Source organism: Nilaparvata lugens, chromosome 11, assembly GCF_014356525.2.
Source record: "Nilaparvata lugens isolate BPH chromosome 11, ASM1435652v1, whole genome shotgun sequence".
Taxonomy (NCBI): Eukaryota; Metazoa; Arthropoda; class Insecta; order Hemiptera; family Delphacidae; genus Nilaparvata; species Nilaparvata lugens.
In genome coordinates, this window is record NC_052514.1 from 44395836 (window position 1) to 44409852 (window position 14017).

Below are 14017 nucleotides of genomic sequence, written 5' to 3' on the forward strand. Positions count from 1 at the left end.
TGACGTTTCAACGTGTTAACGCTGGAATGAATGAACCAATCAACTACTTGTGTGAAATTTTCAACCATTTCTAACAGGTTGAAATGAGTATTCATATCTCACTACGTCTCCATGTCTCATTACAGTAACTAGTAGTTCTGTGAACAGTAGACCTCACGCAGTATTCTCATCCACAAGTACCTGATGTCAACTGTTTTAATAATGTTAACAAACTCAGTTCACGTTAGAATTTGTATTCCATATGATATAATTCATCCAGTTCCGTGATGATCTTTCTATCTGATGAAAATTAATTTTTTAGAATCGAAAATATTATAATTTCTCCAGCATTATTTAGTTCATTTGTTTATTTTTATTTACCTATCAAATTAGTTTTTTCGAATGTGAGAATATTGATACTAATGGACACGCATAATAATACCATGACTGCAAAACAAAATATTGAAACCAAAGACCTTAAAGCTGCGTTTAGACCAAATTTATTAAAAAAATGTTAACTCAATCCTTATATATTATATTAGATTGAACATAACTTATCATACACATGATGAACATAATGTGTTTGTCAACCTCCGTCCAATCTAATAGAATCTATAAGGATTAAGTTATAACCATTTTGTTATATACTTTAATAACTATATAATATATTATATATATATATATTATATACTAATACTTTGGTGTAAACCCAGCTTAAAGATGCATACCTCTTTAATTGAAACTATAGACCTTATACAAATACAGTAATAGACTGGCTTCTCCACACATCTGTGTAATCACTTGTCAGCTGATTTATGATGAATAATTCTGTAGTCTGATTTTTACTCTAATATTGGCGTATTAAGGAGGCTCCTTTTTCCTTTTATTATTATCCTTGAAATGCAAAATTTCCAAAAACCTTGTATATACGTCGACGCGCGATTTAAAAAGGAACATACCTGTCAAATTTCATGAAAATCTATTACCGCGTTTCGTCGTAAATGCGCAACATATAAATATATAAACATTTAAACATCAAGAGAAATGCCAAACCGTCGACTTGAATCTTAGACCTCACTTCCTTCGGTCAATTAGAAGAAACGAGGAAAATCTGGCTTACTAAATAAACTGGAAAGGAATGAAAAATAACAGAACAAATTCATCCAAAACTATTTATTCAAGAAATAAGACCAGCTCAAATTCAACAAACATAAGAAAAATACAAACGGAATATCTTTGATGTAACTTGGGGTGAACTTAAATATATTATATTTATTTCATTGATAATCACAAATCATAATCAAAATATATAATATGATTGGGAGAAGACGACAGGCATAGCCCAAAAGTTTCAAAAAATAATGAGGTTATAATTTAACTTTTCACTTCAAAAAGTTCAATTTCCACTTCAAAACTAATGACTAATCTAGCCTAATATTATTATGAATCTGTAAGTTTAATACAATATTGATTTCAATAATTTCAAATTATACTTGAAAAAATTCATAGCCGTATTTATGAACGATTATAAAAAATGTGTTAGCTCAGCACTCCTTAGTTGCCATTAGAACCAACATATTGAATCAATATTTATTCATTCATCTAGACACAAAGAAATCATAGAAATGATTTTAAAAGTAAATAAAATTTGGCTGTTAAATAAAACTACTAAGAAATTGTCAAAACCACAGATTATATTCAAAGTAGAAAGACCGGTTTCGGTTGTTACACCATTGTTAATCTCTGATAAAATTTGGTTGCTTGAAACCAATCAGAATCTATTTGATCAATATTCTACTAGCTTTGTGATTGTAGGGCCCGGTTGCACAAAAGCCGGTTAAGTTTTAATCGTGATTAATTCCACGAGAACCAATCAGAGAAGCCGTCTTTTCAGAAAAGCCTTCTCTGATTGGTTCTCGTGAAATTAATCAACATTAAAATTTAACCGGCTTTTGTGCGACCGGGCCAGACCTTTTAACGCTGTATCCATCTATATTTTCTTGAACAAGTATTTTTATTCAATTGTATATTATTATTCTTTATTGATTAATACAATAAGTACCATCATCAAAATGATAGGGAGGGGAAAAATAAGGTAACCTTGTGCTATTCCTCTCCCAAATTTAGATAAGGTTACACATAGTCCAAAATGAGTCTTGTAGTTGTTCACTTCACAAAATTTTCGAAAATTTAAGAAGCTCAATGGTGGTAGAAAATTTATTGATTGATTCATACAATACTTTAAATCATGAAAATGATAGGGAGAGAGAAAATAAGGTAACCTTATGCTATTCCTTACCCAAATTTAGATAAGGTTATACAGATAGTCCTAAATATTGAATCGTGGAGACAAAATGGGTTCTTTCCTGTTCTCTCCTTATAAATAAATAAATAGATAAATAATGAATGAATAAGAATCGTTTAAAAAGCTACAAGAATCATTTTGATTGACAAACGAAAGCGTGCTTGACTAAGAACGTTTCGTGATTACTTCTTTTAGTGTGATACATTTTAAACTGTATTTATTTATTTGTGAAGGAAGATTTTTGTTTGGATTCATATTTGAAAATTTATCAATCTGATAGATTTGAAATTGTAGTAAATATACATTCATTTGGACTCAAAATTATGTGCGAATTAAGTTATCATTTAAGTAACATAACCTTTAGACTGTGTATTCCCAATTAAGGTGTGAAACAGTTTTAGGCAAATGCCTGTTGTTTTTACCTGAATTGTATTTGCATATGAATAAATAAATAAAAATAAATAAACAGTCAGTGTTGGTTAAATCAATATTTTGGTTGACAATTTAAAACATATCTCATCACATACATTTCAAAACTCTGAATGAATTATAAACTGTTACACATGAAAACATTTCAACTCATATACAATGTTACATTTGTGTTAAAACAAAACAAATAAAAAAATGAATGAAACTTCCTTGTTCCTCTTCATTTACTGTTTCTTTCTTCACCTCTCGTTTTTCTTCTTCCTCGTCTGTGATCAATAAAAAATCCATCAATCAATCATCATCTTTATCTATATTTTCATCCTGAATCATCCTTTAACCTTTTAACAGCTATACGGTGCCATAGAGAAACAATAGCATAAGTAGATATCCCATGGTATAGGGCGTTCTTGTCGCAACTTATACTGTTATCACAAGCCGATTACTGTCGATAATTGAGTATTTTTACCGTTTGTTGGGGTGAGTGTGTAAGAACGGCACAGTATGAGAGACTACCAGCGTCACACAGCTTCACGGGAAAGAACTACGTGGACTATAGGCTTGAGATAACAGTAAAAGTTGCGACATAATCGCCCTATACCATGGGATATCTACTTATGCTATTGTTTCTCTATGACGGTACTCAGTCTCCTTTTACACCCATTCCGTCCGTTCTCATAATTTTCTTTTTGCAAATATCAATTCAAATTATCCAACTTCCTCCCCAATCATTTCTTCCTTTTCTTTTCAACACATCGTCCTCTCCGCTCTTTCTTCTTCCCTTATCTACAATTATTCCAATTTGTCTTCCTTCTCCTTTCAACATCTTTCTCTCTGATCCTTCTTCCTCCTTCCCATCTTCGTCAACAATTTCAATCACACTTACAATTTTCAAAGATCAACTCTGTCTCCTTCCTCCTCCACATTTTCTTCTTCCTTATTTTCCCTCTCTGTTCCTTCTTCTGCACATCTTCGTCTACAATTTCAATCCCCACTCTTACTCCACAATCTTCAAAAAACAACTCAACTCCCTTCTTGAACCCCATTTTCTTCTTCTTCCTCCATTTTCACCCTCTTCGCCGCACTTCCCTGCTCCTCCCCATTCTCCTCCTCCTCCTTTTTGACCCTCTTCGCCACGGGTCCCTCCTCTTCCTCTCCTTTCCGCTCTCCTTCCACCTCTTTGGTGGTCGAATTCTCCTCTTTTGCGTTCAAATTCGCTTCCTTAGCGGTCAAATGCGCATGAAACGTAGACGAAGTCCCACACCTCATTAACTCCCTTATCAGCATTGTAGCATACGACGAGGACCCCAACGAAAACTCAAGCAACAACCCCCTGTGGGACCCCGTTTCGGGGTGTTCTATCACCCCATTACCCCTCAATTCATCCAACTCACTCCTAAACAAATCGTCACTTAAATCCTTGTAATTCACCAACTTCCAACTCAGATCCGTCGGTTTCACAACGATATTCCTGTAAGTTCCGTACATAGATGTCAACGTTTTGTTACCAGACCCCTTGTTTTTGAAACTATCCATTGTCACCCCTTCTTCGGCTAACGCTTCTTTGTAGAACTCCCTCACTATATTGTCAGGTAGTACAATTTGAGACCCTGGGAGAGGGTAGACGATTTTGTCAATGCTGGTAACCTTGGCCTCTTCCTCGGTGAGATGTCTCACTTTCCACACTGGTTCTTCCACAATATGTTCCTCAGAGGCATGCCCCTTCTCATTTTCAACACTTTTTCCATCATAGTTCCTCTCAACTGTGCCACTTTCCTCAGAGGCATGCCCCTTACATTCAACACTACTACTCTCCCCAACTATGCCTTGTTCCTCTGAGGCATGCCCCTTTCCTTCCCTCTCACATTCAACACTATTCTCATCATTACTCCCTTGTCCCTCTGAGGCATGCCCCTTCCCATCACTTTCCACAACCGTGCCTCTTTCCCCAGAGGCATTCCCCACACTATCCTCTCCCCGTTCAACTTCTTCCACCTCATCTTCTACAACCACCAGATCCCCAGCCAACACAACATGTCCCAACTCTTTAACCCTTCTAGAAACAACCCTATTCCATATCAAACTCTGGAACGCGTGACAGTATAGAGACAACGTGGATCTCGGTAGGCTTTCTAGCGCATTGAGGTAGGCGTTCTCATGCTGATCAGCCAACGTCTGCCAGATTTTCTTCTCGATTCCCGACGTCTGCGAACGTAACGTCTTCAATGCCGACTTGGAGCAACGTGTCTTCCACCATACGTCGCGTGCCTCCGCTACGTCCACGTAGCTACGTTCGCCCGGCCTGGGACGTAGCACTACCTGAAACCCAATTCGAAACTGTAAGATTTTGTAGACATAATCAAGCATGTATCAACTCAGATTCAAAATTTTTAATACTAGCAGTTCTGTGAACAGCAGACCTCGTGCAGTTATGAACCACAGCCTCCTCTTATATTGTCCATAAGAGTAAATCCTGTCTGTATGTCGTGTCGGCGAGATATCGGTGTGAAAACGGCTAATGGCTGTTGACCTAGCTCCGCAGTGCAGGCTGGATGCTTGTCTGACTCGGACTAGGCGCTGAGACAGCAAATAATAGCAGCGTTGGTGGGAATGCGAGGGCCGCAGTACATCTTCCACCCAGCAATGGTCGGCGTAGTTCCGCCTAGCGGAAGACGAAAGATCAATCCAGTCGGTTATTTGATCCCTCCAGCCAGGCTCAGCCAAGCAGCCGAGACAAAAGAACAATGGAGTGACGGTCTTATTCGCGTCATCAGCAGTTTTCTTTCTCACGATTATTTTTATTTTTGTGTTGCCTATAAACTCCAGTCACCAGTAAAAAGTTCCCAGAAATTTGGTGTACTACCATATTAATGAATTTTCATGATGATTTTTAATTATTTAAAAACATTGTTGACATTCTGAGCTTTTAGGCTAAACTTGGGGTCGCTGAGAACGAATCTGCAATCAGAATTTCTCTATCACGAAAAATAACGAAAAAAACTCAGCTGTTGATCTTCCGGCAACCGTTAACAGTCATACTGCAATGCGGCCTAAACACTTCCAAGCCAGACACCCATCTCAAATGACAACAACGCCAAGCTGTGAGAGACCATCCTGCACTGCGGCGCTAGGTTTGGGGTTGGTGCATCAAAAATGCTAACATCAAAAGCTAATCTCCTTCTTTGCTTTGGGCAAACAGTGTAAACGCCAAATCAATTTTTGTTCTTCAAAAGAAAGCGATAAGAATAATATGCAAGCTACCATATAATGCACATTGTAGACCTTATTTCATTCACCTAGGTATCCTGACGTTGCCGTCGTTATGTGTTTTAAAAATATTATGTTATGTACAAGGCAATTTGAATAAGTATGATTCTAATAGCTTCCATAGTTTAAATACAAGAAATAGACACAAACTTAGAATTCCGTTGTACAGTCACACTAAATCGCAAAGAAATTGGCACGTCACATCTATCAAATTATTCAACTCCACACCTGACCACTTGAAGGAACTCACATGCACACAATTTAAAAAAGTATTGAAAGCAGTGTTAATCGATGAATGTTTGTACACCGTACATGACTATCTTAGAATAGATTGGAATCGTTTTATGTGATTCATGTGTTATTTTATTGTACTGATCTTAGTGTTTTTGTGTTTGTTTTGACTTACTTTAGTGTTAAAAAATTGACGAAGTCCATGTATTCATGTGAATATTTTATGACCAACAAAATTCTATTCTATTCTATTCTTCAAGACATAGCCTACTGGCAACAGGACAACCCGAGTTCAAAGCAGAGAAAGCAGAGAGACAATACTATGTTATTTTAGTTATTAAGTGCATGCGTTATTGCATGCAATCAATAGTTCATTTAATAGTGCATGAAAATTGCATTCAATGAGTCCACACAGCAGCTGATTTTTCACCAAGTTACATTGAGATATTGAATTGCATGCGTCATAGCATGCAATTTATAATCCACTCGACAGCTGATTTATGATGAATAATTCCATAGTCTGATTTTTATTCTAATATTGGCGTATGAAGGAGGCTTCTTTTTCTTTTTATATTATCCTTGAAATGCAAAATTTCGAAAAACCTTGTATATACGTCGACGCGCAATTAGAAACGGAACATACCTGTCAAATTTCATGAAAATCTATTGACGCGTTTCGCCGTAAATGCGCAACATATAAACATTTAAACATTAAGAGAAATGCCAAACCGTCGACTTGAATCTTAGACCTCACTTCGCTCGGTCGATTAAATTGTGTTTATTAATTAATTAACAAACTCACTGAAAATAAACATTTAGTCATTGAAATGGGCTCAAATAATATTATGTTGTGCGAAAAGAAAGTTGTAAAACAAAACCAAACAGAAGTTTATAAAGTGTGTTGGGAGAGTCTTATTTTGAAATATAAGATATTCTACAATCAAGTGTTTTCATAACCTCATTTGGACTATTTTCATCAAAATTAGGGAGAGAAAAAGTTTTGGGTTTATCCTGTTGATTCTTTCCCAATCATTAATTTGATGTTGTGATTGAGGAATGTAATTAATGATTAGATAAATAAATAACTGCCATTATAACCTGGACCTCACTATAGTTAACCTATTAAGGAATAGTTAACCTATAGTTAACTTATAGTTTTCTTCTTCTTCTTCTTCTTCTTCTTCTTCTTCTTCTTCTTCTTCTTCTTCTCTTCTTCTTCTTCTTCTTCTTCTTCTCTTCTTCTTCTTCTTCTTCTTCTTCTTCTTCTTCTTCTTCTTCTTCTTCTTCTTCTTCTTCTTCTTCTTCTTCTTCTTCTTCTCTTCTTCTTCTTCTTCTTCTTCTTCTTCTTCTCTTCTTCTTCTTCTTCTTCTTCTTCTTCTTCTTCTCCTTCTTCTTCTTCTTCTTCTTCTTCTTCTCTTCTTCTTCTTCTTCTTCTTCTTCTTCTTCTTCTTCTTCTTCTCTTCTTCTTCTTCTTCTTCTTCTTCTTCTTCTTCTTCTTCTTCTTCTTCTTCTTCTTCTTTCTTCTTCTCTTCTTCTTCTTCTTCTAGTGTCGAGAACCTCCTATCGGAGGTCCGCTATCAGCACAGCAATCCGGATCTTATTCACTGCCGCTCGAAACAAGTCTTTGCTGCTGCAGTCAAACCAATCCCTCAAATTTGTAAGCCAGGAAACACGTTGCCTTACAACACTCCTTTTTTAACTTATAGGTTAATTTTCAAGTTAACTTATAGTTACCATATAGTTAACATATAAATTACCGTATAGTTAACTTATAGTTAACCTAAAGTTAACCTGTAAGGAATGTTGACCGTTTGTAGTATACCCACCTCGACAGCCTCCTTCCAATTGCGATTGATAATAGCCTTGCCGACGACGTAGGTGGGTGACGTCACAGACTGACCAAAGCGTTTGCAGGCCGAAATAGTTGATGAACCCAGTCTCCTGGAGGGAAGCCACGTTAGCTGCTATCAGGCTCTCCTCAGCCAACACGTTCCTGCCAAAACAAATTGAAATCAAAACACTCGCAAAATGAACACATATTGTATTTGAGTACTGATTAATTAAACTAGATAATACCCTTAGAGTCCAGTTACATCAAATCAAATTCAAAATGTCCAGTTTATTTATTTCTGGACTGAAAAGTGGACTAAAATCAATTCAAGTGGATAGCATAACCTATGATTTTTATTCATTCATAACTCTACCTTCATTGTATTAACATTCATCCCATCATAATCACCTAGACTTTAAATACTTCTAGAAAGTCACCTTTGTAAAATAATAAATAAATGGTCACATAGTGAGGTCCACGTTATAATGGGAGTGAAGAAAGACAGGAGACAGCGTTGCTAACTTCTGTTCAAAATTTGAAAACAAAAAATTTATAATTTGGATTATATACAAACCAAATTGAATAACAAAATAGCACTGACTAATCACTTGATATTGTTAAATAATGATCAACTTTTAAAATTATTATATACTCTAGTTTAGGAGGATTATCATGTTATGTCAACAAATCAGATTATGTTTATCAAATCGATTAAATTGTCTAGCTAGATAAAATTTTTCACTGATTGATTATGATTACACAGCTGGAAAATAATTCTGTCTCTCTCCCACACAGGCACGCGCATCTTCTGTTATCGAGAGACGACTAAATTATCATCTGTTTTCCAAGGATGAATTATCATTTTAATGTCGTTCAGCGAGTTTTCCAAAGAATGAGACCTTAGTGCAATCGAATCTTTATAACACAAACCTACTATGTTCCAAATTTCGTAAAAATCGTTAGAGCCGTTTTCGAGATCCGTAGAACATAAATAACCAGATAAATAGCCAGATATATAAATACAGAAATTGCTGAATTAATATAATAGGATATGCCTTTATCGAGGCGGAGTTAGGACTCCAGGTCCTCTCTGCCACACAACCCTAAAATGAGTGAATCAATTAACCTGATGGCAATCCTGAACCGATTGCCGTAGTGACTGCCCAGCCGTAGGGCCTTCTTCTTGAAGCAGTAGTTGCCAATAGTGATGGAGCGGAACGGCTGAATGGCGGCCATCTTGTTCGGGAACATTCGTCTGATGCACATTGCTTGTGTGGTGCGCGCGCGCTTGTCCTTGATGCCTGCATACATCACTGAGCTCGGCTTTATTCTGTCAAAAATAATTTCAATTTTATTTTTCATGTTATGCATCGTATATAATACAATATTAATACAGGTCATAAACAATTCAGATCATAAATACATTACAAATGTCACAACGATATACATATAATATTGTCTGAATAATATTAAAAAAACAAATTTAATATCACAGATGGAATATTGAAGTTTAAATAGATACATAAATCATTCTACCTCCCATTCAAGGTCCACATTATAATGGCAGTGGAGAAAGATAGGAGAACAACATTGCTAACCTCTGCTTGTCAATGCCTTCTATAGACGGTAGCTGATACAGGTTCATTGATGTAATATTAACAGTTCATTCTCGTTCAAAATAATCAATTTTATTTTATTAAGCAATAAATTATACTTTTCAATAATTTCATAATGAATTTTCATAATTAAGATAGAATATTTTGTTAATTAATTATTAATTCTACATTCTTAAAAGACGATCTGGCAACAAAGCAAAGCAAGAAAGAGATAGCGCTATCCGCTTTGTTGAATGATAGATAAGGATAGCAATACCACTAGTAGTTCTGTGAACAGAAGACCTCATGCAGTATTCTCATCCACAAGTACCTGATTGAAACCACGGTATATAGACACCTACCGTCTTCTTCTATATACCATGCTTCTCCACACATCTGTGTAATCACTTGTCAGCTGATTTATGATGAATTATTCTATAGTCTGATTTTTACTCTAATATTGGCGTATGAAGGAGGCTCATTTTCCCTTTTATATTATCCTTGAAATGCAAAATTTCCAAAAACTTTGTATATACGTCGACGCGCAATTAAAAAAGGAACATACCTGTCAAATTTCATGAAAATCTATTACCGCGTTTCGCCGTAAATGCGCAAATATAAACATTTCAACATTCAAACATTAAGAGAAATGCCAAACCGTCGACTTGAATCTTAGACCTCACTTCGCTCGGTCAATTATTTTGCATGTAGCCTATATTACTTTTAGGGCTAGACCATCTTAAGCGTTTTTAGACGGCATTCTTAAGCTGGGTTTACACCAAACAAAATGTTAATAACTTAATCCTCATAGATTATATTAGATTGAACGGAACTTCACAAACACATATGTTCATCATGTGTAAGATAAGTGTATGTTCAATCTAATAGAATCTATGAGGATTAAGTTATTAGCATTGTGCCAATTTGCTAACTTTGGTGTAAACGCAGCTTTAGAGTCGGCAGGGCAGGAAGCTCCCTGATTGGTTGATTGGGTTGGCGCCTGAAAAACCGCTTTGTGTGGTCTGGCCATCATATTTATTATTGTCTTAAATTAATATATCTACTAACGGGTGTTTCACGTGGAACGCAACCCAAATTTGAATGAAAATGTATTGCAGTACTCATTGGTATACATGGAATTTTTATTGTGGTGGAAGTTGATGAGAACCCAGCTTGTGCTGATAGCCTTCTAAGCAAGCATTTTTAGGTGTCTGCAACAAAAGTAAAGTAAATTCGTATGGCTTTTGCTGGTGGAGAGTCCCTTGCAGGAAGGTCCCACCGCCTGAATATATAACTTAAGCCATCAATGGGCCTTACGAATGTCATACTTCAGCCGGGACCGCCAATTTAACATGCCCATCCGATAACACTGCAACAAGCGATTGTTTTTGACTACCGCAGCTAACTTTGTGGTAATCCTGAAGTTTACCTTTGTGTTACTACTGTCTTCTCAAACTATCGTCCGTCGGGAACACCCGTTAGTTTAATGATTAGTTCAATGTTTAATGATTATTTCATCAACTAGATGAGCGGCGAAGGTGGAGTGTATCAGAGTAGGTAGCTGAGAGTGTTGCAAGTTGCAATTTATTTATATATTAATACATTAATATTTACAGAATATATGCTAAAAATAATTCATTCATGCTTTGAGATGGTACTTCTTGAGAGTCTTGTGAGTCTGGCACTCTACTCCCTGGATGAAGTGTTTTTGAGCTCTATGGCTGACCTCCCATTTTGATCTGAGTTTATTTCAACGAGCTAAAATATAGTAAACAATAGAGTGGCTGAGTGGCCGCTATTCCTGTTACGAATTGAACATGGGCAGCCATGACAGAGAGAGGCAAGAAGCGGCGGAAAATTTGAATGGCCCTATTGATATAATGGAAATTTGCATAAAACAAGGTGCAAATCAGTTATATCATAGAGAAACAATAGCGTGAGTAGATATCCCATGGTATAGGGCGTTTATGTTGCAACTTTTACTGTTATCTCAAGCCGATTACTGTCGATTATTGACGATTTTTACTGCTTTGACCGGGTAAGAGTGTATGAACGGCACAATATAAGAGACTACCAGCGTCATAAAGCTTCACAGGAAAGAACTACGTGAACTATCAGCTTGAGATAACAGTAAAAGTTGCGACATAAACGTCCTATACCATGGGATATCTACTTACGCTATTGTTTCTCTATGGTTATATTTAATAAATACTACATTGAATTTTTATTGAGCATTTTAAATATATGTATTGCAGTTGTTATGCATCCATAGAATTAACTGTTTGAATTGCTTTACTTGAAGCCTTAGTGAAATTAATGTAGCCGTGAAATTAATTAAGTTACAGTGATAATACTGCTTAGCCGTACAAATGCTCCACTAAGTTGAAATGCCATACCGTAACTGCAGAATTATGATTTTAGAAATTGGATTATTTTTTATATTATTTTGAGTAGGGAATTCAAAAAACTAGTTTATGAAGACGTTTCTTTGATACCAGCTTACGGTACTTATCCACATATCTCCAAGTTCAAAACAAGAAGGCAAAGTATGATAGTCAAAAAAATAACAAACTATGGCCGGTATTAGACGGTAATATTTCTGTCATATGCAGATCATATGAAATAAGTTGTACAAAATCATATTTTCATATTTTTTCATGTCACCGTCTGATACTATTACTATCTAATACCTTTGACTATAGAAAGGAATTCTTTCTATAGTCAAAGCTAATACTGTCTAATACCGGCCTAACATGATCATATAATATAAGCTGATGTCTATAGTTCATTCCAGTCAAGTTTGCAATACCATCATCATCATAATTATAATAATTAGTCATAGAAATCAATTTAATTCACAAAAACACACCTATTCCTGCAGTGGCAGACTGGCAATAGAGACTCTTCTTGCCTCTCTCTATCATGGCTGCCCTTAGTTCGCCGTGTAACACATTGAGAGCGCTGCAATCACACCAACAGCCGCTCTATGGTTTACTATATTATTTAGCTCGTAGGTTCATTTGCTAAAAAGTTTTACTATTTTGACGCATCTATTCAGCAAGTGCTTGTCATGGATTGAGACTACTGAATACTGAAGTGTGTCAGAACATATTAGAGCAGCGAAGGTTGGGTAGAAGGTAAAAGGAAACAGGGACATGCATACCTGAATCATTTAAACACTCTTGAGGTGCGTACAGACTTTCGCTCTGCTCCGCAACCGAACGTCACTCGAGCAGAGCGATTGATGATCGACCGGGGAGCAAGAGTGGAACGCGAGAAGAGCTAAAATCTCCCGTAACATTCATGATCGGAGCGACTGCAGATCGGGGGCGGAACGATTGCAGAGCGATGGCAGAACGAGGGCGGAGCTTGCGCGGAACGGGTTGGAAGCGCGTATATCTGTACGCAGCTTAAGATACCTTCTCTGATACACTTAACCTTCACCGCTCCACTATGATTTGACCATTATCATGCTGAAAATTCTATCAACTTGACTTCAGATCAACAAAAATATCCAAATGAAGAAATGAAAATAGAAATGGAATGATTATGCATTAATTTTTCAAAATAATATTGATAATCTTCATTGAAGTTGAAAGTTCCTGGCAAAAACAATCGACTGTAATGTGGATTGAACCGATCCAATCTAAGGGCCCGTTTGTACAGTTTAGATTGCTAAACTCGATTAAGTTAATAGAGTTTGAGTTAATCTGAAAGTTTAAACTTGAATCGTTTTTTTCAGTGCATTTACTAATCCAGTTTAAGTTGAACTAGTTTAGCGTTAAGTTGGTAAAAGAATGTCATTGTTTATAATATCAGAAAGACTGATTTTTACAGGAAATTTGTTATTTGTTTACAAACGATCAGTAAATTGAGGTTATGTAGCTACTATTTTCTTGTTCAAAATCCACAGAGCTGTAAGCTGTACGGTAATAAAAATGAAAAGCGATCAAGAAATTCTTTAAAAACGTATGTTTAGTTGGCACCAAAAAATATATTTTAGAATGTAAGATAAAAAACTTATATTGTTACGCTTGAATCTACTACGGTCTTTCTCGTTTATTAGAAATCTCTTGAAAGCAAAATATCTCAGTTATGTGTTATTAAAACATGTTTTCTAATCAAAAGACCACTGTTAAAAATTGTCTCAATTTCTATCAAGTGGTTTATTCAATCAAATACTAATTGGCAGTTGCTTTACTCAAGCAAAACCGTAAAGAAAATTCTCTATCATCCCAGAAATTTCAATTTATTATTCGTATTTGTCCAATTTTTCTGTTTCAGAATTTCTTCGCATTCATATTTTTCAATCGCATTAAAAACTTCTATCAATTCCTCCATTATGATTATTTTTACATTCAAATAATGAATCACCATAACCTA

The 14017-nt window shown here is 35.8% G+C and overlaps 1 protein-coding gene across 1 annotated transcript in view; it reads right to left on the reverse strand.

Moving 5' to 3' along the window:
• Positions 1-1371: 1371 nt before the first annotated feature.
• The window catches only part of LOC111059104 (pseudouridylate synthase 7 homolog), a 22415-nt gene continuing 9769 nt past the window's right edge, over positions 1372-14017 (reverse strand). Inside the window, 3 exon segments of the mRNA XM_039438522.1 lie at positions 1372-5029; positions 8035-8115; positions 8117-8201. Of these exon segments, the coding sequence (XP_039294456.1) occupies positions 3734-5029; positions 8035-8115; positions 8117-8201 (1462 nt within the window). The 3' untranslated portion in view covers positions 1372-3733.